General features: G+C 36.6%; 1 protein-coding gene across 11 annotated transcripts in view; it reads left to right on the top strand.

Moving 5' to 3' along the window:
- PAM (peptidylglycine alpha-amidating monooxygenase) overlaps positions 1-19,731 on the top strand; it is a 132,010-nt gene extending 112,279 nt beyond the window's left edge. For 6 of the 11 annotated variants that reach the window (XM_058865363.1, XM_058865366.1, XM_058865365.1 and 3 more), the window contains 10 exons: positions 6,954-7,070; positions 7,576-7,648; positions 8,730-8,937; positions 9,584-9,784; positions 12,586-12,704; positions 13,649-13,748; positions 14,772-14,825; positions 17,094-17,306; positions 18,329-18,385; positions 18,917-19,731. In XM_058865363.1, the coding sequence (XP_058721346.1) occupies positions 6,954-7,070; positions 7,576-7,648; positions 8,730-8,937; positions 9,584-9,784; positions 12,586-12,704; positions 13,649-13,748; positions 14,772-14,825; positions 17,094-17,306; positions 18,329-18,385; positions 18,917-19,098 (1,324 nt within the window). In that variant the 3' untranslated portion in view covers positions 19,099-19,731. The remainder of the gene's footprint in view (positions 1-6,953; positions 7,071-7,575; positions 7,649-8,729; positions 8,938-9,583; positions 9,785-12,585; positions 12,705-13,648; positions 13,749-14,771; positions 14,826-17,093; positions 17,307-18,328; positions 18,386-18,916) is intronic. The other 5 variants (XM_058865364.1, XM_058865371.1, XM_058865370.1 and 2 more) reach the window with 5 other exon arrangements.
- Positions 19,732-24,095: the final 4,364 nt, after the last annotated feature.

Below are 24,095 nucleotides of genomic sequence, written 5' to 3'. Positions count from 1 at the left end.
ATGTACTACCAGTGTTCAGTAACACTACATGTGGCCTTCCATAAAGGTAACTAATCATTAAGTCCTAGTTCTTGAGGAGTTCTGTTCCGAAGTCCTACTTTTTTTTTTCCCTTCGTCTTCTTCGTCTTCTTCGTCTTCTTCGTCTTCTTCTTTGTCTTCTTCGTCTTCTTCTTCTTCTTCTTCATCTTCGTCTTCATCTTCGTCTTCATCTTGGTCTTCTTCGTCTTCTTTCTTCTTTTTCATCTTTTGTCTTCGTCGTCTTCTTCATCTTCATCTTCTTCGTCTTCTTCGTCTTCTTCTTCATCTTCTTCTTTGTCATCTTTTTCTTCGTCATCTTCTTCATCTTCTTCATCTTCTTCATCGTCTTCTTTGTCTTCTTCTTCTTTTCATCGTCTTCGTCTTCTTCGTCTTCTTCGTCTTCGTCTTCTTCGTCTTCATCTTCTTCATCGTCTTCATCTTCATCTTCTTTGTCTTCTTCGTCATCTTCGTCTTCTTCTTCGTCGTCTTCGTCTTTATCTTCTTCGTCTTCATCGTCTTCTTCGTCATCTTCGTCTTCTTCGTCGTCTTCTTCGTCTTCTTCGTCTTCTTCATCTTCTTTGTCTTCTTCTTTGTGTTCTTCATCATCTTCTTCGTCTTCTTCGTCTTCTTCGTCTTCTTCGTCTTCTTTCTTTTTCATCTTTTGTCTTCGTCGTCTTCTTCATCTTCATCTTCTTTGTCTTCTTCTTCATCTTCTTCTTCGTCATCTTCATCTTCTTCATCGTCTTTGTCTTCTTCTTTGTCATCGTCTTCGTCTTCTTCATCTTCGTCTTCTTCGTCTTCATCTTCATCTTCTTCATCGTCTTCTTCTTCTTCATCGTCTTCATCTTCTTCGTCTTCTTCATCGTCTTCGTCTTCATCATCTTCATCTTTATCTTCTTATCTTCATCGTCTTCATCTTCATCGTCTTCTTCGTCATCTTCGTCTTCTTCGTCGTCTTCTTCGTCATCTTCTTAGTCTTCTTTGTCTTCTTCTTCATCTTCTTCATTTTCTTTGTCTTCTTTGTCTTCTTCATCATCTTCGTTGTCTTCTTCGTTGTCTTCGTTGTCTTCATCATCGTCTTCTTCGTCTTCTTCGTCATCTTCTTTGTCTTCATTGTCTTCTTCATCGTCTTCATCATCTTCATCTTCTTCGTCTTCTTCATCTTCTTCATCTTCATCGTCTTCGTCTTCTTCGTCATCTTCTTTGTCTTCATCTTCTTCGTCTTCTTCTTCTTCATCTTCTTCGTCTTCTTTGTCTTCTTCGTCTTCTTTCTTTTTCATCTTTTGTCTTCGTCGTCTTCTTCATCTTCATCTTCTTTGTCTTCTTCATCTTCTTCTTCATCATCTTCATCTTCTTCATCGTCTTTGTCTTCTTCTTTGTCATCGTCTTCATCTTCATCTTCATCTTCGTCTTCTTCGTCTTCTTCATCGTCTTCTTCTTCTTCATCATCTTCATCTTCATCTTCTTCGTCTTCTTCATCGTCTTCGTCTTCATCATCTTCATCTTTATCTTCTTCATCTTCATCGTCTTCTTCGTCATCTTCGTCTTCTTCGTCGTCTTCTTCGTCATCTTCTTCGTCTTATTCGTCTTCTTCATCTTCTTCATCTTCTTTGTCTTCTTTGTCTTCTTCATCATCTTCGTTGTCTTCTTCGTTGTCTTCGTTGTCTTCATCATCGTCTTCTTCGTCTTCTTCGTCATCTTCTTTGTCTTCATTGTCTTCTTCATCGTCTTCATCTTCATCTTCTTCGTCTTCTTCGTCTTCTTCATCGTCTTCATCTTTATCTTCTTCGTCTTCTTCATCTTCTTCATCTTCATCGTCTTCGTCTTCTTCGTCATCTTCTTTGTCTTCTTCATCTTCTTCGTCTTCTTCTTCTTCATCTTCTTCGTCTTCTTTGTCTTCTTTGTCATTTTCTTCGTCGTCTTCTTCATTGTCTTCGTCTTCTTCGTCGTCTTTGTCTTCTTTGTCTTCGTCGTCTTCTTCTTCATCGTCTTCTTCGTCGTCTTCTTCTTCGTCATTTTCTTCTTCGTCTTCTTTGTCTTCATCTTCTTCTTTCTTCTTCGTCTTCTTCGTATTCTTCTTTTTCTTCATCTTCTTCATCTTCGTCATATTCGTCATCTTCATCATCTTCGTCGTCTTCTTCGTCGTCTTCGTCTTCTTTGTTGTCATATTCGTCTTCTTCGTCGTCTTCTTCGTCTTCCTTGTCATCTTCATCGTCTTCATCTTCTTCGTCGTCTTCGTCTTCTTCTTTGTCGTCTTCGTCTTTATCTTCTTCGTCTTCATCGTCTTCTTCGTCGTCTTCGTCTTCTTCATCTTCATCATCGTCTTCATCTTCTTCATTGTCGTCTTCATCGTCTTCGTCTTCTTCATCTTCTTCGTCTTTGTCTTCTTCTTTGTCTTCATCTTCTTCATCTTCTTCTTTGTCTTCTTCTTCGTCTTCTTTGTCTTCTTCGTCGTCTTCGTCTTCATTGTCTACTTCTACTACTTCTGCTTCTTCTTCAGCATAGTTAAGCGATGTATAGGAAACCTAGTGTGGTAGGGACCCTTAAGTCAGCTGAACTACAACTCTGTAGGTCTTTTATATAGAGTATGGTGATTTTAAAATGTTTTTTGAAAACATACCTGTTGTTAATCTGTTGTTAGCAACATGTTATTAACATAACATGTTGGCATGGGGAAGAGACACACAGAAATGTGCTCACCCAGTCAGCCTTCCCTTTTTATCTTTGGGTACATACATGGGCATTAAGTTTGAAGTCCATTTCATGCATTGTGGTGAAAAAGGAAGGAGTAATAGGTGTTCTTATTTTTCAAGGGAAAAAATATGGTGTTTGGAGGGAGTTTGTCATGACAGTTGTATGAGGGAGGCATAAGAAGTTATCAGACTTTTAAGTTAACTTTTATTATTAGCTGCAAAAATACAGTTAATCAAATATTGCATTCCTTGACAAATTGTAAACATGATAAATCAATAGCCTCAAAGCCCAGAATTTATCTTCTATTTCAATGCTTCACCAGCTTAGTATAGAAGCAAATTAAACAAAAATAATCTGTGCTGTTAGGCTATGCACAAATATTTCCAGTGAATTATTAACATATGCCATAAAAACTGGATTTTCATTCAGCTAAATATAGCTGGTTGAATGATCTATGTTGTTGCGAAAAGCAACTTCAGTCTACTTTTAGGGCACAAAAGTTACGCAGTGACAAGCCCTGTAATACAGTAGCAGCTTTGCAGTGGCTGTAGCATTCCTTCAGTATACGGTTTTTAAAAAATAATCCTCTTAAAGAAGTAATGTTCTTCCACAGCATTGTCTCTTCAGATTTAGAACAGTCTTTGCTATTAGCAGCATGTGTTGTGTAGAATGAAATAAAATACAATTGTTCAGCTGGCTAAGCAGTGAATCAGCTGGAAGTTATTTTGCATTTTGTGATGAAAAATGTATTTATCCAGTTTATAAAGAACTTACTAGGAAATATCAGTTACGTTCTTGTTACTGCATTCTTATCAAGGTAGGCTGAGCGCAGTACCACAATGGTGATGGATATTGATCAAGAATAGACCTCAGGATTGTGCCTTCAGAGGTTATGAGATCAGGTGGTCTGTCTAAATTTACTATGTAGCCCACAAGAAGGATATTATATTTAAGAAGAAATTGTTTGCATTAGTGTGAAGTGGGCCAGATTAGAACCAGAAACATAACTGTGAAATTACATTGGAGTCTGAAATTAGAAGTAGTAGATACGCATTGAATTTTACTTGTCCTTCAGTATCAAAGTGCAGAACCTATCAGAAAGCCGTGTTTTAGAGCAATATAACAACTGTGTTTAGTTGTTCTCTTTGTGTGGTTTTGGCCTTGCTGTTTTTAAACTAGAAGTAGTCAGCATTGTTTGTGTTATTATTTACCAGTTAAAACAAAGGAAAATTGCCTGGAAATTAATGTCAAACACTGGAAAGAAAAGAGTGACTGATTTTGTAGCATTGTAGTCATCCTCCTGGAAAAGAAGTTTGACAGGGAGAAGATTGAATGGAAGATCACTCCCATAAACTCAAGTTCACTAGAATTTCTCTGCTTACCATACAATCTCATATTTATACTTAAAGCACTTAGTTCCCAGAGGAATTGGGAATAGCAGGAACTACTTAGGTGTCTGGACAGCACTGTTACTAAGAACCAAAATCATAACAAGGAAAGCCAATAATTATTTTAAGTAGTCTAGATAGTAAGTTCTGCAGAGATACAATCATGTTTTCTGTAGGGCTTGCTTTGTACAATGTCTGCTACCACTAAGATTCTTTCCTGTGGTGATTTGTGTAGATGTTTTGCAATTATCTATGTAGATTAAAAATCTGGTTAGTTCAGTCTGTGCATTGTTGGATGTTCCACTTGTGGTCATCCATAGCTAGAGCAAGCCCTTATGAGTATTAGACCCCTTTTAAAACAAAACTTCAAAATTAAGAGAACTTATCATGGCAGATTACTGTCATGAATGATCAAGAATGTAACAGCACCTGCCGAATCATGTTCAAACAAGATGGTGCAACACCAGTGTAGGCCTTTGTGTGTCATTATCATTTATCCATTGTCTCCCTCTACATGATGACGGAACTCTGGAGAGTTTTAGAAACTCTCACCTTTGGCTTAACCATTGATAAGTAAAAGGATTACTTACCATCAGACATTATTTCTACCAGAAATTAAATAGTTAAAGATAGTTACTAAATGCAGTGGCAGTATAGAAATATTATTTTTTAATCATAGCCTATGCAGAAATTTAAACACATTTTGCATTGGTTTTTCTGGTTCTATATGAAACCAATATTGTTTTTCCACATTAAAAATTCTAGATATATAAATATTTAATATTATGGAGATGTGAGACTGTTAGAACTGTACAGTATGTTTAATGCTTTATTCATAGCTTCTCTGTGACTACAAAGTATATTCTTGTTTACCAAGTAGCATCAATCATGGCTGGATTTCTCTTGGGATTAACAAATGGATTTAAAAATACGAAGTGGAAGCATGGAGTTGGTCTTGTATTCATGCATTTTTCATTCGCATTAAACACCAAAATATTTTACTCTGTTTGCCTTCACTAAAAGCTGAACATGTGTTTTAACAGGTTAGAGTAATAGCCAGCTTCTCTGTAAGGATACAGATAACTATATATTTTTTTTTTTTGGGAGCATATGATAATTTCATACCGAGTAAATGTCCTCTGAGAAGTTTATCCTGATTCTTAATGTATGAAATAGTGACATGTTCGAATGGTTTTTTTTTAATATATTCCATGTACCCTGAAAATTGAGTGCAATTTTGTGGGATTAGGAGTAATGTACATAATATCCTATAGTCTTTTGTCAGCACACTGTGAAAAGGATAAGAACCTTTTCAGAACTTTAAGAACCTTCTTAAGAACTGAATCTTTTAGTAATAAGCTCTAGTAAAATACTGAACTGCATATGAAATAAGAAAAAGCAGAAGACACACAAACACGCACTTAGACTGCCTTAGATGATACAAAGTATACCTGATCTTAATGGCAGGTATGCCCTGCTGATTACCTGTATTTTTTCTTAGGCTACATTGTTGAATTTCTCATTTCTGGGTTGCCTTGGCAATGAAATGATTTAAAAAAAAAAAAAAATTGAAAAGGGGTTTTTACTTACTTGCTTTAGGATTAAATTGTTGCTGTGTTGATTTGGTGCTCCTTTAGTCTGGAAATCATAACCTCAGTAGAAAATGTAAACATACAACACTATTAACTTGAAATCATACAGTAATGTGCTGGAGTCTGAGACACAGAGTGTGTGCTTATGTCTTTGATGCCTGACTAAGATTTAGGAGAACACTGAATTTCATATAACATGAAATTTATGGCTGTGTTTTCTTGGTGTTACATGAAAACAGCTGTCAAAGTTAGATAGAAAAGCTAAAAGTGGGAGTGTGTAGATTAGAGAGTTTTCTTAAGTCACTGGGTGAAAAAGTTAAAGTTTAAACTAGTTTAGAGAGCAGAAGACAAGATGGAGGATTTAGGGTGTTGTCTCTTCCTTCTTCTTTCTTCTTCATTTTCTTCTAGAGGTTTTAGGTAGTAGTAAGTGATTAGATAGAGAATGCCACAATGCAACACACAGGTGATAGGTCATTAAAAAAATAATATACGTGTCTATTGTTATTTAGATAAAAGTAGATATAAAGATGAAACAGCCATGTGGTTCAGAGCCGTTTTGTGCCATCAGAGCCAAAGTGAACCAAAGGAGCAGGATGAATTGAACTTGTGCAGAAAGTCTGGAGAGACATGCCAAGTTTTGTGATAACATCTTAATAAACACAAAAAACAAGAGCCTAACGAGCTTTAGAATTTTTTTCCTGACCCAGAGAACTGAGATAAACAGAACTCCCCATTTTATTTTTGTGGGAATCCATGAACCTTTAGGCAAATGCTTAAATCAGATCTTTCTGTTTCATAAAAGCTGATTATTGCAAGCAACTTCCATGAACCGAGCTCTTGCTTTTTTTTCCCATGGCCTTGGGAGCTACTCAATAGTTTATATTGATCTCCGTGGTGAAATTCAGGTGTTGATGGGAATGTTTACTCTAGGATTGTACTGTACATCAGAGAAAGCTAGCAGGAAAATGTCACTGAATTCCATTCTGAAATATCAGTTGTCCTGAAGAACAGGACAGAGAAGAGAGTATTCCGAAAGAGCTCAGCTCAGAGGAGACTGAGAAATCCGAAAGTGTGAGAAGTACAGAAGAAATAAAAAAAAGACAAAATGTTTCATAATGTAATAAGGTTTATATTTAAAGAAAGAAGAACCCAATAACTCCACAATGGAATTGAACTACAAAACTTGGCTTTAAGTTGTGAGTGTATTGTTTATCACTAGACTCTTCTAATGCTGGCTTTCTATTCAACTCTTTTTGTACAGTTCTTTTGACAGCAAATTTGTGTATCAGCAAAGAGGACTTGGACCAATTGAACAAAACACAATTCTTGTCCTAAATCCAAATAATGCAAAACTGCTTCATTCCACAGGCAAAAGTCTGTAAGTTGGAGTTTTTTGTTCTTACTAATTGAACTAATATTTCCATATATTTTATACCAGTGTCCCTAAACTCATTTTTGTGTGTTATATATTATGTTTGTGCATTTATATACAGTTGTGTAATTGTAGCCTCTGAGTCTCTTCAAACAAATACAAAATCAAAAAATAAATCTGGCATCTCTATTGCCTCTGCTTTCTAACATTTCATACAATTGCATCTATCAGCCAGATTAACAGAAGTGCAGAGCTCATGAATATTGTACATTGTCCTTATAGATGCTAAGGTAGCCTGAGTGAGATATCTGAGATAACTAAATTTCAATACTGAGACACTCTTGTAAAGAAAATTTTAAATTGTAAAGCTGTATTTTTCATTAAATGCTACGTGTAGTTAGTATGTACAGCATTTGTTTTTGATCTGTAGACAAAAAATTAAATCTTCACATCTATATCATCCTTCCAGAAAAATGTTTTTAACTTCATTCTTCTACATTTGTGCTTGCAGATTTTATTTACCACATGGTTTGAGTGTAGATAAAAATGGTAACTACTGGGTCACTGATGTAGCTCTTCATCAGGTATGTTTCGGAAGCTTTAGTACCAGGACCTTAATATTTTGCTAAAAAATATTTTCCTTTTCCTAGAGATTTGTCATACATTGCTTATCTAGGCCTGTTAAGAATAATATGAAGAATATGCCTACAGAAATTGACCCCTGTGCACTTCATGGAATATAGTTATGTTGAAAAATTTGCTGCAAGGACACAGCATGTAGAAATAATAGGATCATAGACTCAAACCATAAAATCATGGTCTGAGTTGGAAGAGACCTTAAAGATTATCTTGTTCCAGCTGCCCTGCCATGGGCAGTCACATCTTCCACTAGGCCAGGTTGCTTAGAGCTCCATCCAACGTGGTCTGGAACACTTTCAGAGGTAGGGCAGCCAGCTTCTCTGGGCAACATCAGCAGTGGCATCACCAACCTTGTGATAAAGAACTTCCTCATAATATCTAATCTAAACCTACTCCCTGTCAGTTTGAAGCCATTCTCACTTGTGCTATCACTACATGGACCTGTAAGGAGTCCACTTCCATCTTTGTTGTGGCCTCCCTTCAGGCACTGGAAGGCCACAGTTAAGTCACCGAGACGCCTTTTTTTCTCCAGTCTGAACAATCCCAGTTCTCTCAGCCTTTCCCCATAGGGGAGGAGCTCCATCCCCCTGATCACCTTGGTGTCCCTCCTCTGCACTCTTTCCAGCAGCTCCATGTCCTTCCAGTGCTGGGACCCCAGGGCTGGAGGCAGCCCTGCAGGTGGGGTCTCACCAGAGCGGGGCAGAGGGGCAGAATCCCCTCCCTCCCCTGCTGCCCACAGGGCTCTGGTTGCATCCCAGGACATGGCTGAATCTCTGGCTGTGAGCACACATTACCAGCTCATGTTGAACTTTTCATCAACCAACACCTTCTCCTCCGGGAAGTTTCCTAGAGTCAGCACTATTGAAAAACTAATAATAGATATTATGGTCAATATATTAAGATTATTTTTGGTATATAGATCTATTTTATACACAGTAAAGGGAATTCTTCCCTAGCCCATCTAGGTCTTAGGTTACACCATCCATAACTGAAACCTCTTTTCTCTTCCTTTTGACTGAAAAAAAGGTTTTCAAACTAGGACCCAATGACAAAGAGCCATTACTGATCTTAGGAGTGGCTTTGCAACCAGGCAGCGACAAAAATCATTTCTGTCAACCAACTGATGTGGCCGTGGACCCGATCACTGGCAGCATTTATGTCTCTGATGGCTACTGCAACAGTCGAATTATTCAGTTCTCTCCAAATGGACTGTATGTGATGCAGTGGGGAGAAGGTACAGTCAGGGCTCTTGGTACTTTATCCATACTGCTGTTATCATGAACTCATCCTGAACTACAAAATTGTTGTTACTACTAATTTTTTTTAATTAATTTCTATAACTGAAATACCTTCCAGGCTCTACATGAATTTCGGTCTTGTCATTGCATCCAGATTTTGTCTAGGCTTTTTCTACAGCTACTTGTAGTGGATAAATATTTACTAAAAATAAAAAGTGGGGCGGTTGTTATCTTGCTTTCAGAATAAATATTTGTGTGTCCTATTTTGTCAAGAAAATGTTCTGACTTTTGTAAAGTTGAAGTTTTTTCTTAAACATATAAGAAAGGAATATTTTTTTGCTAGATTTATGCTCTGATTTCATCTATTTTAAGTTTTATGAATAATTATATTTCTGCCCAACTCAGATTTATGTATCACATTGAACTATGCTGAATATTCTCAGGAAATTGAAAATTCTAAATTTGGGATTTATAAAGCAAATGCAATAGGCTACTTTTGAGTTATCTACCTAAATGCTAAAAGAAAGCTAGCTGACCTCACTCTTTTCCCAGGGTTACGTTGTGTGGCATGCTGCTGTTTCTAAGTAAAGCTGATAGTTTCAGTGTGTACTTTAACACAAATTTGGGTTTTTTTTATTGCAGAGACTTCTCTAGGCAGATCCAGCCCTGGACATTTTTGTATCCCTCACAGCTTAGCCCTGATCCCTGATTTAAGTCAGCTGTGTGTTGCAGACAGAGAAAATGGTCGAATTCAGTGCTTCAGGTTGGAGACGGGAGAGTTCACAAGAGAGATCAAACACACAGCATTTGGAAGAGAGTTGTTTGCAGTTTCCTATATTCCAGGTAATCTTTTTTCTTGTTCTTCATGTTTTGAGTAGTTGCTTTCTGCCAGGATATCAGTGTTATTTCCTGAAGTCCTATCATGTTATCTTAGGACAAATATTAATTATCTTCCAGAGTAGTCCCAATGCAATGGAAAATTTGAGAACTACTTGTTTGCCTACTTGTGGATAAGGGAGGCTTGCATATAATCTCTGCCTCTAAGAACTGACTGATTAATGTTATGTCAACAGGTAGATGATCTTGCTGCTTCCTGGTGACTGCACAGTTAATCAGTTAATAATGAATTATTATTAATAATAACCCTTCTAAGTATTCATTTTGAACTCCATTGAAGAGAACAAAATTAAGACCAAATGATCAAGAAGGGTTTTTGGTTTCATAAAACAAAAGAATTGAAAGCAAGCAGAAAACATCATGGTTTTTATTATCACAGACTGGTTAACAATAACTGTATTAAGTTTTGGGGTTAGGCTTTTAATACCAATACTGAAGGTAAATGTTAAGAACTGGATGAGGAATCTTGGCATGTTGGGCTCCTGACTCCTTAATACCAAATTTAATATCATGTTTCTCTCCTTTGTATCTGCCAAGAATGTAAAAAAATGCTGTGCTGGATGAGATGCTTGATATATATCTGTCTCTGACAGTGGAAAGTGGCATTCTGAGTGTGTAAGCCTGGATGCATTTTGTAGTCATCCCTCTCCTATTCACCATGCATCCACAAACCCTTTATTTCACAGTTTTCAGATCTCTTCCTCATACTATCTTTTTACAGATGTAGAGTTCTGCCATTAAGCAACTGCCATTAAGTTCTAATCCTATTTTGACCTGACTTGTATTTTCTGGTTCATTGGCCTTCCACTGTTGCAGGCTCCAGTAGTTCATTATCCACTTGAATATTTTTCTTTTTTTTTAAATAAAAGGTGACCTAATTTCATTGGGTGCTTCTCAATCTCAGAATTTTGGGAGCTGAATAACAGTTCCACACTCCCCAGTCTGGTGCCCCTTCATCTTGCCTTATCCTCTTCAAACCAAAGAACCCCAGCCACCTTAGTCTATCCCCATAAGCTATTTAGTTGCTTCAGCCCCTTGAGTATTGTATTTGCCTTTCTCTTCCAGCATCTTTAGCTTCATTGGAACCTTTTTGAGATGCAGAGAGTAAAAGAGCACTCAGTACCCAATACGTGTGCGTGCTAAGTTTTTGCATAGTGTAGAACTATCCCCTTCATTCCTAATTCTCCTCCTCAAGATGCCAGACATTCTACTGAAATTTTGTCTGACACTGTATATGGAGACAGAGATTTCAGGAATCTTTTAGGAATGGCTTGGAGATGTCTCTCCTGAGCTGGAGCTGCCAATTCCAAGTTCAAACATCACATAGGCATGATCTAGATTATTTTTTTTTAAGAAATACCACTTTAATTTGTCTTTGCAGAAGCTCTTCTGTCATCTGTTGTTAATAATTAATAATTATATTCTTATAAAAAGTCTTTCTGGACTTCCTTAGTATCATCAAGCTTTCTACTTCTCCACAGCCATCAATCTGCTATATGTCATTGTTTGCTGCAGTTTTCAGTCATTGATGAAAACTGTTGAATAAAATCTGACTCTGATCACTTCAAGATCACATTATTCAGACTTCTCTCTCCTGAAGAATTATAAGCTCTGCCCATAAGCTTTGCTCTTTGCTTCCTGTTTATTAGTGGATCTTTCATTCAGCCCTTTGATAACTCATGTTCAATAACCTCTGATGCATTACCTTGCCAAGGGTTTTCTGAAAGTACATCTATAGACATACTTGTATGGTATGTAGTTTGTGTATATGTACATATGTATGTATATATATATATGTATGTGTGTATATATATACACACACACATATGTATGTATGTATATGTATATAGTATGTCTATAGAATCTGCTTGCCTCTGTGCTTTTTCTCCCTGTTCAGAGCTGAGGCACAGCCCTTAGAGATGCCATACCAACTTGTTCTGACAAGCCACACTTACCTATGTCTTATTCTTCATTATGGATTCTACCATCTCACTGGAGATGGATGCCATAATTGGTAATGTGTGTTCACAGGCACACTTTGGAGTCCTTGTAGGTGAGCACTACTTCAGCATTCTGCTAGCCTTCTGGAGACATGGCTGTTTGCAGTGTTGGGTTACTTAATTTGGTCTGAAGTCTGTGATTTCACATTTGGTTTCCTTCTAAATTTGAGTGAATGCCATCTAAACCTCATAAATTACTAACCTCCAAATTGTCTTAAACGTTGTGCTACCAGTTGAGCTGTCTCCTCCAATCTCTTTACTAGTAAAAAAAAAATTGGGTGTTACAAACTTCCCAACATAATAAACAGAAAAAACTGATGAACCCATTTCTTTGCCATAGGCATCTAATCCCCGAGTCCCCCTTTCACATCTCTTCCTTTTGTGGTCCCACTTGCTCCCCAGTTGACATTCTGCTTTTGATGCCTTGAAAGAACTTTCTGCTATCAGGTCAACCATCTGTAGTAAAGCTTTCTTCAGATTATTTTTTTAACACCTTCACATTCCTTTTACATTTAAACTATATAAAATACCGCCTTGCTGGTTCTTCTCATTTGAACTGACTGTGCATCTCTTAAATGACAAAGTTTCAACTGTTACACTTCATTTAACTTTCCTCTTGTAGTTTCTTGTTGGCTTCTTATTATCTCTGTCTCTCAGACAACCTTTTTTCATCTAAACTATTAAAATTCCATCTTCACTGCAGTTTGCTATGTGTGGGTTCTTAAGGCAAATCTAATGTTGTTGCAGGTGGTCTCCTCTTTGCAGTTAATGGAATGCCTTATCCTGGAGAGGCAGAATCAGTGCAAGGATTTGTGATGAACTTCTCTACTGGAGAAATAATTGATACTTTCATGCCACTTAGAAAGGTAGAGTACTGCAAAGAGTGCCTGTTGCATATAACTATATATATGAGAATATTGGTAACATTCTGCTTTTCTAAGTCCATAAGACTATTGCAGAATGTTTTATAATGTAAGTTATTCAAAAGGAATTCTTTATAGTACTATATAAAAACACTAGAATTTTGGGTTTTAGCTTCTACATGTGGTACACATTTGAAAATTACACTAACTTTTAGATGATTCCTACAGATAATATTTTCAGACAGGATAAGCCTTATTTATTATTGCCAGTACAGTTCTTAAAAGTTAATTTAACAGAATGATGGAGGAATTTAAATATTCATATATTTTGATGCTAGTAATTTGTCAAAAAATACGACTTATTCCTAAGCAAAATAATATCCAACTGTATGGTTATATCCCTCTTTACAGAATACTAGTGTGTAAGTTAAGGCTGAATGTTCTCCATGCAGTGTTGTACATAAAAATTGTGGGGTTTTTTAACAGTTTCTAGATATTGTGTTAGACTAAAGAATGAATGTTAATATTCTCACTTCTTGGTACCACATGCACTCTTTATTTGCAGTCTAACTGTAAATTATACTGAGAGTTATTTTTTCTGAGAATAGCAAATAGCTGTTTTGCATACAAACTTTGTTAAAGTTTGGGCTTCAAACCAAGATTCCTTGTATTTGAAAATATGTATTTCAGTGGATAAAATGTAATATAATAATGCTAACAGAAATAATATTAGTAATTTTTTTAGCAGTAATACGTGGAATAACCTCTATATTGTTATTCCTGGAGAAGGCAAACATCAGCTAGAAATGAAATTCCTCTCCTTTCACACCAGCACCTACTTCCAGTCTAAAGCAGGACTGAATATGGCCAGGCTCAAGTTAGGGGTTAAGGAGGCCTCATGAAAGTGTGGGCACTTAAGGGTAATCTGTGACTGCTTGTCTTCACAGAGCTTTGAGATGCCACATGATATTGTTGCTTCAGAAGATAGAAGAGTATTTGTTGGAGATGTTCATGCCAAAGCAGTGTGGAAGTTTGTATCTGCTGAAAGTATGTTATTTTTGTTCTTAATAGCCTGATTTCACATTTTGTACCTTCAGGTCAGTATCACGTATCTGGTACCCCTGGCCAAGAGCCTGGTGACATAATGAGTGATGTAAGTGCACTACAAGCTTCACCTGCAGCAGTTACGTACTGCTGCTCAGTTTTCATTAAAAGACTACTCTTCAGCATTGTGGTGTGCTCTGTCAAAGAAGAGTCCTGAGCACATGAGTTACTAGGCTGCTTGCCTAGGATTCAGAGAAGTTACATGTTTTACAGGAATAAAAATATAATCCACTACTCCATTATATGGGATAAAAAATGGATGACAGACATAAAGTCTTAGGCTTCAGGATGTTAGTCAACCAGTAAGGGTCCACTGCTATACATAACTAAGCTAGTTATTCCTTATTTGTCTTGTTTATAATTAATGAATTTTCCTTTGCAGCATTTGGTATCAGCTTCTCTCAATAACAGGAGACTGGTCCAGATAAATTGTAATTCTGTTTGGATATGTTTTTCTCTGCATCTAGTAGTCTGAACATGAACAATTCTCAGCTTTTATTCAAAGAAACATGAGAATAAAAAAGTAGTGGAATTTTTACAGGTTAGATGAGGGAAGTCCTTGTGTAAAATTTTCTTTTTATTTTTTGCTGAATTACAGAAGAGCAGTGGCTAAGAAATCCTGATTTCTTTCTCAACCAGCCTTTAATTCACTATGATTTTGATTATTATAAACAGTTTTATTTTTGTGGGAATCCATGAACCTTTAGGCAAACACATAAATCAAATCTTTCTGGTTCATAAAAGCTGATTATTGCAAGCAACTTTCATGAACCAAGCTCTTCCTTTTTTTTCCCATGGCCTTGGGAGCTACTAATAGTTTATATTGTCTCTCCATGGTGAAATTCAGGTGTTGATGGGAATGTTTATTCTAGGATTGTACTGTACATCAGAGAAAGCTAGCAGGAAAATGTCACTGAGTGCCTTTCTGAAATATCAGCTGTCCTGAAGAATTATTTTATTTTACAGAAATGGAACATCGGTCAGTTAAAAAGGCTGGTATTGAGGTACAGGAGACAAAAGGTTAGTCTGATTCATAATGAAAATGAAGGGATCAGTATGTTCACAAAGACTAGGGCTGCTTCTGCCAAGCTGGAGGGAAGAAATGCTGTCTAGTTTGATTGTTTTGATTTTTGTGAATTCCTTATGGATGCAGTAGAAGGAAGCTTGTAACACTCTTACCTGGTAGATGCTGTTACACAGCCAACCTAAAAATCTCATTTTCAGTGATGACAAATGTTTCACAGAATAAAAATTTAACTAGTAGGTTAATTCCATTCTACCATCTGGTATTGTCCAGATTGGTATCTGTGGCATCTCCTTTAGATGCAGAAATAGCTCTGAAAAACGACTGAAACAGTAACTCCTCAGCACCCTACCCCTGCTCCACAACCCTCCACCACCGAAAAAAGGGTTATTTGAAATGGCAGTTGGTTTATATTCTTGTGTAGTCTTTCAGTACGCAGCCCTGTCAGTCACACCATATGGCAAGAAATGCCTTTTTTTTCTATTACATTTCTTCTCATAGATTTACTAGATTTTTTATAAAATTGATCTGCATGAAATTGAAAACAAAAAGGAAAAAGAAAATGAAAGCATGTAGCAACAATATAAGGAGATGGTACACACAGAAGAGATTGAAAGGGGCAAAATGCTAATTAAGGTAGATGAAAGGTAATTTTAACCATTTGAATTCTATTAAGTAGATCATTTCCCTTTCAGGAAAACAATACCAGATTATGGTACTATTTACAAAGGCATTTAAAATATTCAAAAGTTCTTAACTGGTTTTCTTTGGTTGAATTTAGAGCTTATGTCATTTGCTTCAGCCATGTATACACAGACAGAGAAAAGTCAAAAAAATACCAACTGCCAGTTGAAAGCATGTAGAATAAGGAAGGCTAACATTACAAAACAATGAAATGCTTACTGCTATCACTGTTATCCTTTTATTTTATCTCCACTGGTAAATCAGCCTGCCTGAAGCACTCAAAAGGGAAGTGTTGATATTACAGAGTGCTGTGTATCTATGGATATCTAAATACATTTTGCCTTGCTTTGGCTGACACTTCTAATGTCATAGAGAAAAAATGCAATAGTAACACCAGAGTAAGAAAATGGTTTTAAGTAATAATGTCTAAAATGGTTAGAGTAGGTAGGCTGCAGTTAACATCTTTCAGCTCCACTGGGAGAAAAGAGCCAATGGACTTTGTGTCATCTGCTTAATAAATGGAGAGGAGTGGCCTACATTCTCACAGCCTCCTGGTGACAGACTGTTAGTAGTGTTTGTAGTGCTGTGACATGGGAGAAAATATATGGAGAACTGTAGCTTTGTCCAGAGGTGGGGAAAATTATGGAGGAAGGTTTTCCTTAGCAGTATCTACTTCTTGAATAGACAGCATGTTTTCATTGTGTCATTGTTATTCTTGTTCTTGTGATAGCAGTGATATTGTTATTGTTGTATTAGTTTTGAGTGTAAACTGAATAATTTTCTATTCCTTCAAAGAACATAATTTTATTTTTGATACAGAATCAAAACAGAGTTGACTGAGTGTGTTTGTGATGCAGCTACTTGTTAAGACATGCTGTTGAGTCTGACTTCAAAATATATAGCTAGACAGTTTTATTTACTGAAAGTTACCACAGAGCATATGCAACATCATAAAGGTTTTTCCCTGAAATAGTTTTTTTTTTCTTTAGGTATGGAGTTAACAAACGGGTCAGGAATGACTGGATGCAGTTTTCAAAAGCTCTCCAGATTTGTAGAACCAAAATTCTTTCATGGAATGCCACAGTTCTTAAAATTTAACCTTTTTGTCACAGTTTTAATAGAAATATCTTTAAAATTTTCCTTTTTGTTTTTGATAATATACTGGCATTTTGTATTCCTTATAGAAGTTTGTTGTTTTGGGGTTTTTTTTTTCAAAAGGAGATATTTAATTGTTATTACACCAAACAGTTATTTGCCAAAATGCATCACTGGGGTAATTTCCTATATTTTTAATGGTGGACACTTTTTAGGACAAAACTGTTTGATGCATCTCCTTTCCTCATTTGAGAAAAGGGGAGGAAATCTTTGCTAGTTAGTGGTATCATTCAGACTTTCTCTTCCTTTTATTTGGGATAACATCAGCGAAAGCCAAAAATGTCTCCATAAGAGTTTGCCTTTTCTTTCCTTGTTACAAAGCACGTATATAGGATACAAAGGTATCCTAGCTTGTTTCCTGTAGCACCTTGTTCTGTGTTGCTTGATGCATATGGATTACATATGGAAATTGTTTTCTTTTATAGAATCAGAAGTAGTTGTTGAAGCCAGATTGAAAAACAAGCCAGAATCGACAGACCTTCTAAGGAGTATGGATAAACAACACTTGGTCCAACAGGCCAGCAGCACTGGAGTTTCCTTTGTTCTTATTACAACTCTTCTTATTATCCCTGTTGTTGTCCTGCTGGCAATTTTAGTATTTATTTGGTGGAGGAAGACAACTGTCTTTGGAGGTAACTGTAAGTGACTGTTCTAGAGAACAGGCTTTTATTATTCCAGTTCCAAATATCACTGAACACTGGGGGGTGAGGGTATGAAGAGATCAGCTCCCTGTGCCTTTGCCCTCCTGAACCGTTGTAGTTGTGTTGCATGCCATTTAAGGCTCAGCAGAGATGCAGCACCTGCACCCCCTGAGCCTTTAATAGTGCATCTCAAGCTGGCATCTCTTCAGAACATATGGCAAAAACTTTAATTGGTGTCAAGGCAAAAACTGGTATCTCAGAAATTAGTAGAATAAATTCATGTTGTATTGTCTAGAATTCAGAAATTTTAATACTGCAGGAGTAGTTTGATTTTTAGTATGGGATCTTTAAATTGCTGAGAACAAAAGACTGCGTGGGTATTACAGAGATACAATCAAAATGAAAGCAGATACCATTACAAGAGGTTATGTATTATTGTTCTCTTCTACCTAGTCAATTCTGTGAGTCAGACATGCCTCCATAATGTACGTTAATCCATAGCTCTGAAAGCTTTAATTGGTACTTAGAAGTTATGGAAATGGTTCTAAATTTGTATTGTAAAATAACATTATTTTTCATAAGTTGGCAGACTGTGATAGGTGCTTGATCACTAGACTTGTTATTTTGTATCACTAAATTGGTTTATCAAGATACTTTTATCCCAAGGAGAAAATGGACATGGAGTAGACAACACAGTTCTGCCACTGATCAGGACCTACTGGCCATTCAGCAATCTAATGTGGCTGTGCAGCTGAACTGGATGTATTTTGTTTTAAGATTTCAGCATATAGTTTCCAGACTCTTTGTCATGATAGATGTTAGCATACCAAATGTGCTAGATAGCATATCAAATATGCTAACGCTCTAGTCCATTGCAGTACTGCCATAAGTGGCCTAGACTTCTTAGAGCTGCTGATGGGTTTGTTGAATGTCTGATTTTTATCAGAAAATACAAGTACTTACTTGATCACAGAACACTAGGGGTTTAGCTTATTTTTGAAATTTACTTTATTTTTCAGCTGATGGGGAACACAAACTTGATTCTAGTTCAGGCAGAATTTTAGGCAGACTTAGAGGTAAGTCACTGATGATGTTTTTAAATGCAGTAACTGGAGGCTTTTTTTTTGTATTCATGTTGTACAACAGATTTGATGGAACTTTCTCAGAGGAAGGATTGGGGGCAAAGATCAGGGGTTTTTGAAAATGTCTTTTACAACAACTTTCATCTGTCATTATCTGCCTACTAAAGAGGATGAGTCACTGCCAGTGGGAGAGCAGCAGCTATAATGAGTTACTGTGAATATGATGTATGAAATGAAGCACTTTGAAACTAAGGGGAAATGGGTAGGAATGCCAATAACCTGAGTAGAGTTAATGAGATAATAGATGCTAAAATAGCATAGTCTGAAACTTCTATGTCAAGATGAATTTGCTTCTTCTTTCCTAATATATGCGCCTAGCTTTTGTGGCTCATGTGCTAAATCTTTAAAACAGTTTCTGGAAGGACACTTAAAATAATTACCACCATACTGTTTAATTAGTAGATAGATTTTTATTCCTCCCTTACAGTTAAAGCAAACCTTGTGAAAATCCTTTCCTTTCCATAGGGAAAGGCAGCGGTGGAATTAACCTTGGGAATTTCTTTGCAAGTCACAAGGGCTACAGCCGAAAAGGGTTTGATCGGCTGAGCACTGAAGGAAGTGATCAAGAAAAAGATGAAGATGATGGCACTGATTCTGAGGAAGAGTGTTCAGCATCTCCACTTCCACCAGCATCTTCATCATCTTGAAATCAACCTTTTAGTTCTCCATTATGCAGTTCAACCCAGAATGTCAGATTCCTTTTCCCTGAAGCACGTTTAAGATCTTGTGTATTTAATTGTAAACTGTTCTAGTCTGTGTGGAGCTGTACACTGGTTCCTTTAATTTTTGTCTGGTTTTAGTTATGTTTTTTTTGTGGAGGAGTGTATGGAATTTCCATATCAGTGCTGTTGGTTTTTATGAGAACATCTTAATTAAGCAAAGTATTCTAATTGCAGGACTGATTTAAAGCAGTAGTATTTTATCATCAAATATGGGGATCTTGTAAATAAGTCTTACTATCTGCTTCATCAAAATATTTTTTCCATAATTATTCGGTTGCTAATTTCTGTTTTGTGCCTTTCCTTTTCAATGTCCTTAACCTGATCAGTACAGAGAATATACAGTGCCACAAGAAAATGAAGCTGCTAAGTCTTCTTCTATTTTTTTAAATCACTAACATGATATTGCATTGAAGGAAAGAAAAAAGTCTCTATTTAATTTTTTTCTTCTTCCTATAACTTGATGTGTTTCTGGAATGTCTTATTTTTAGATGGTATCACTGTTAGAACACTATTTTCAGAAGCTGAATGTAATTTGTGTAATAAAGTATTCGCAGAGCATTGGCTGTCAGAGTGTACTTTGGAATTTGTGCTTTCATTTTTTTTGTATATAACTTTTGTAGAAGTTGCAGGGGGCACTTAACACAGTAAAATTTTTAATGTGTTCTCCCAGCAGAGAAAAAAATGCTATTTTGTATGGAAGCTGGAAAAATATTTTGCTATGTCACAAGGTTGTTTGTTGTTTTGGGTTTTTTTAAGACTAATAATCTGCATACATGTACAAAGTCAACCTTAAACATTTAAAGAGGGATTTTACTTGTATTATAAAACTGCAAGGTATTTCCTTAATAAAACACATGGTCACAGCTAAGAGGAAACCTGTGTCTCAAACTAAATATGCAAATTAGTCAGGGTAGGCATCTAATACTAGCTGATTAGAAGTACATATTATTTTTATTTCTCCACACTTCTTTTTTCATTCATTCAACACAAACCCTCAGTCTTGTAATGAGCTCTCATATTTAGCAGCAGACTTACGGAAGTCCTGCTGGATAATTACCCTCTCTGTATGAGTCATCTGTAGTGTGAATCATTGTGTAACATTATGACTAATCAGTCCAGTTTGAGGATCAGAGCATAATTAATGTCCTTTTAAAACTGCTCTTATAGCAGAGTGTACACAGCTGTAATTGCCACAGGGTTTTATGAAACAGTTTTCATTATTGTCATTGCAGGTGTTGTATGTAATAGACTACTGCTGGCATTTAGGCTGGAAAATAGGCTTTAGGCTCCTTGTGGGGAGCTTTGCAAGGTTTATGGGGAAATAAGGGTAATGATAGTGGAGAAAAAAGGTAAGATTGCTTCCCCCAGGAAGATTTTATAAATCCCCTTTTTCTGGGGAAAAAAACCCAAAAAACACCACAACCAAAACCCCAGACTTCAAATGCATTACAAGCTGGTTTCTTTTCTCACATACAGCAAAATCTCCAGGAGAGTCATCTGAAATTCTGGAGTACAGGCAGTTTCATGTGAAATGTATTTTCTGCATACTCTCAAGTTGCTTCCTCTCCTGCAAATTTTTGTTTTCCTAATGTTATAAGGAAAACAGGGTGTTTCTTTCTCACTTTTGAATGCAAGTATTATTTTTGGCTGTGGCCTTGATCCTTGTGTATATGAATAAAAAGAAATCAGTTAGTTGAGAAGAATCCTCTGAAGCTGTCTGCAAAAATGCTAAGTCACTAGTTTACAGGAAGTTTCCAGTGACAGCAGTTAAGAAAGCTTTCATAGATGGTGTATATGCCCTCAGTTCTAAAAGATCGCAGGGTTTTCTTAAAAGTAGTCAATAAGGGTATATTTTTCTAACATTTGGTTAGCTCACGTTATGTCCAAGTGACATAATGTTCTTGGCCTCCATTAGTAGAGCTCAGTGCAGCTTCCCTCTTTGTCTTTTCCTTTATTTGAGCTGTGTCTCCAATTCTAGATAATGCTTTGATGAGAGGGAATCAGCCAAACAGTTTAATTGCAAGTACAAGCTAAAATAGATTAATTGAGCTTTAATTGTAATCTCAGCTCTGTGGAATTCAGACATTGGTCTCTACAGTAATCCTGGGCTGCCTAAAGAGAAGCAGGATGGAGGACCACACTGGTGAGACCCCACTTGCAGTGCTGCATCCAGCCTTGGGGTCCCCAAAATAAGAAGGATGTGGACCTCTTGGGTGGGTCCAGAGGAGGCCACAAGGATGATCAGAGGGCTGAAGTACCTCTCTTGAAGTTGGGGGGTTTTCAGTCTGGACAAGAGAACGCTCCCCTTTGAGTACTTAAAGTGGATTTATAAGAAAGACAAAAACTTTTTACCAAGGATTGTAGTGATAGGACAAGGGGGCAATGGTTTTAAACTGAAAGAGGGATATTTAGGTTGGATATTAGAGTAAAATCGTTTATTCTGAGCATAGCGAGGCACTGACACAGGTTGCTCAGAGAAGCTGTAGATGGTTCATCCCTGGAAGTGTTCAAGGCCAAGTTGGATGGAGCTCTGAGCAGCCTTGTCCAGTAGAAAGTGTCCATGCCCATGGCAGAGGGGTTGGATTAGGTGATCTTTAAGGTCACTTTCAACCCAAGCTATTCTATAATTTTTAATAACTGCATGGAGAGGCAACCAACTACTTTGCAGCAGCAATCAAATTTCAGCACCTCAGTTTCATGCTCTGATTTTGTATAGGTATAATGGCAAAACTGGAACATCTGAAGCTACTTGAAGGCACTGAATGTTCTTTATCTCTTATTAAAGCTGCGTTTTATGAAAACAATGTACTAGAGACTTCATACTTCATGAGAAAAATTAATGTAAAAAGGAAGATACAAGCTTTAAGAATCACAGTTCTCAGTAAGCCAGCAGACAATCCTCCATCCTAACAGGTTCTATGTGCCAGTATTATTTATTGTATTAAATGTTGAATTCTGGTCATTCAATCTAAACTTTGGAAAGCATATTTAAATTAGTTTTCAGCAGTTGTTCCAGATAAGACTCTGATTTAATGAACAATATGTAATTGCACATTTTAAGATTTAAAAGACATGGTCCATGTGTTGTTGATTAATCTTTTCTTAAGCCTTTTAAAGAAGGAAGAATCTTTGCTATTGTAGGGGCTGAGTATTTTCATTAAATTAAGCTGACCAAGTAGCAAAGCACCTTTCTGTACTGTATTAAGCATCTCCCTATTTTAGATAGTCTGACCCATGGGAAGTCTTACAGAGTTACGGGAAGAGTGGCTGTGATCCACTGGCAGGTGGCATCAAGTAATTTTTGGCACCTTTTTGTGAAACTGCATTAAGTGCAGACAGACTGGGGCAACTGCAAGGTGCCATGAGGAGGATGCACTGACGTGTAACACACACATTGTCACCCACATCACCTGAACGTATCCCAATTAACTGAAATTAGAATCCCAATTAAGCAGCTATCCTTTCCACCAAGTATCATTAGGGGTAAATGGATTCCTTGGGAAGCATCTTGATTGAGTAGTTTTCTAATCAAGCAGTGCACTGTAGAGTTAATGAGGATTTATAGATCATTGTGGTAAATTGCAAAAGCTTCTTGCAAAAACCAGATTTATTTAAGTTTTATCGGAGTCTTCAGGTCAGTAGTGGCTATCACACTACAATGGATTAGGATTACGCATGTGTCATGCTACGGAGAAGGGGCTTGGTAATTTTTAGCTTGCCATTCAAATACACATGTGGGATCTTGCTTGAAAGACTTTATATGTATTAGCAGTAAAAGTTGTGGGGAACATCACTACTGAGCCATTCAAAAGCAACTTTATTATTTAATTACTTAATTGCACATTAGTGCATACTTTAAAATTTTTAAGACTATGTTGTTATATAGTTCACACTTTGTGTGGATTCATATATTGTACCAGTAAAAAAAGCCCAAAACCAGAACCGAATATTCAAGTCAATTAAAATTAAGAGCTGAAATTAAGCCACTTTATTTTCTATGTAAAACAGATGCTATTGAACCCTACAGTTTTAGCACCCTGATTTGCCTTTATGTGTTGGGGTTTTTAAATACTTACACATGAAAATATTTTTATTCTTTATGTGAATTATCAAAATTTTTAGTAAAATTTACATTGTATCTGCTCTTTAGGCTCTTCTCCAGTAATGGGGGAAAAAAATTAGATTTCTCTGTATTATAAACGAGTAGCCAATTTGATTAATAAAAAAAGAAATTCATTCTATAGTCAAAATACAATTGTAAAAATAAACCATAAGCAAAAATCAGTTCAGCACTGTGCCAGGCGAACAGCATCAGGTGAGATAGGGAGGAGGCTATCTGCAGCACTTCTCCACCATGCTTCACAAACTGTGACTGTCCCAGGGTGCTTTTTATATGTTTTCAGGTTTTTCGGGGGTCTCTTGGAATACACTTCTTGCAGATGAATATTCATGTTGGCCTTGCTGCATATCACTATAATCTCGTCAGAGAAGGTTTCCTGGAAATATGCTAGGATTCTTATCAGACAAGATTATAATTTTAGCACAAATTTATTTATGCTATGTATTATGTCTGTATAGCTAAGCCTTACTGGCAGAAGAAAAGAGGAGAGCTGACAATGTAGAGGAGGATTTAAAATCTACAGTGATAGCTACTTATCCAAGCAAAACATGCAAACTTCTTGCTATTTCTAGATGTGGCCAAAAAAACCTAAAAGAACATTCAGCTGGTGTTGTTATTTTGGAAAGGCAGTGCATGGTAGTCAATCTGGAAGCTGCACCAGATTTTTTCTAAATACTACAGGTCATGAATGCACTTTACACTGTTTCTTTCTTTATCTCCATTCCACTCATGTTTCTTATTAAATTAATGAGTTGCATGTGAACCATGACATCATGTGAGTGAAGTTCTGTCTGATTTCACT

Source organism: Poecile atricapillus, chromosome Z (genome assembly GCF_030490865.1).
Source record: "Poecile atricapillus isolate bPoeAtr1 chromosome Z, bPoeAtr1.hap1, whole genome shotgun sequence".
Taxonomy (NCBI): Eukaryota; Metazoa; Chordata; class Aves; order Passeriformes; family Paridae; genus Poecile; species Poecile atricapillus.
The sequence above is the reverse complement of the archived record's forward strand: the minus strand, read 5'-3'. Positions and strand labels throughout refer to the sequence as shown.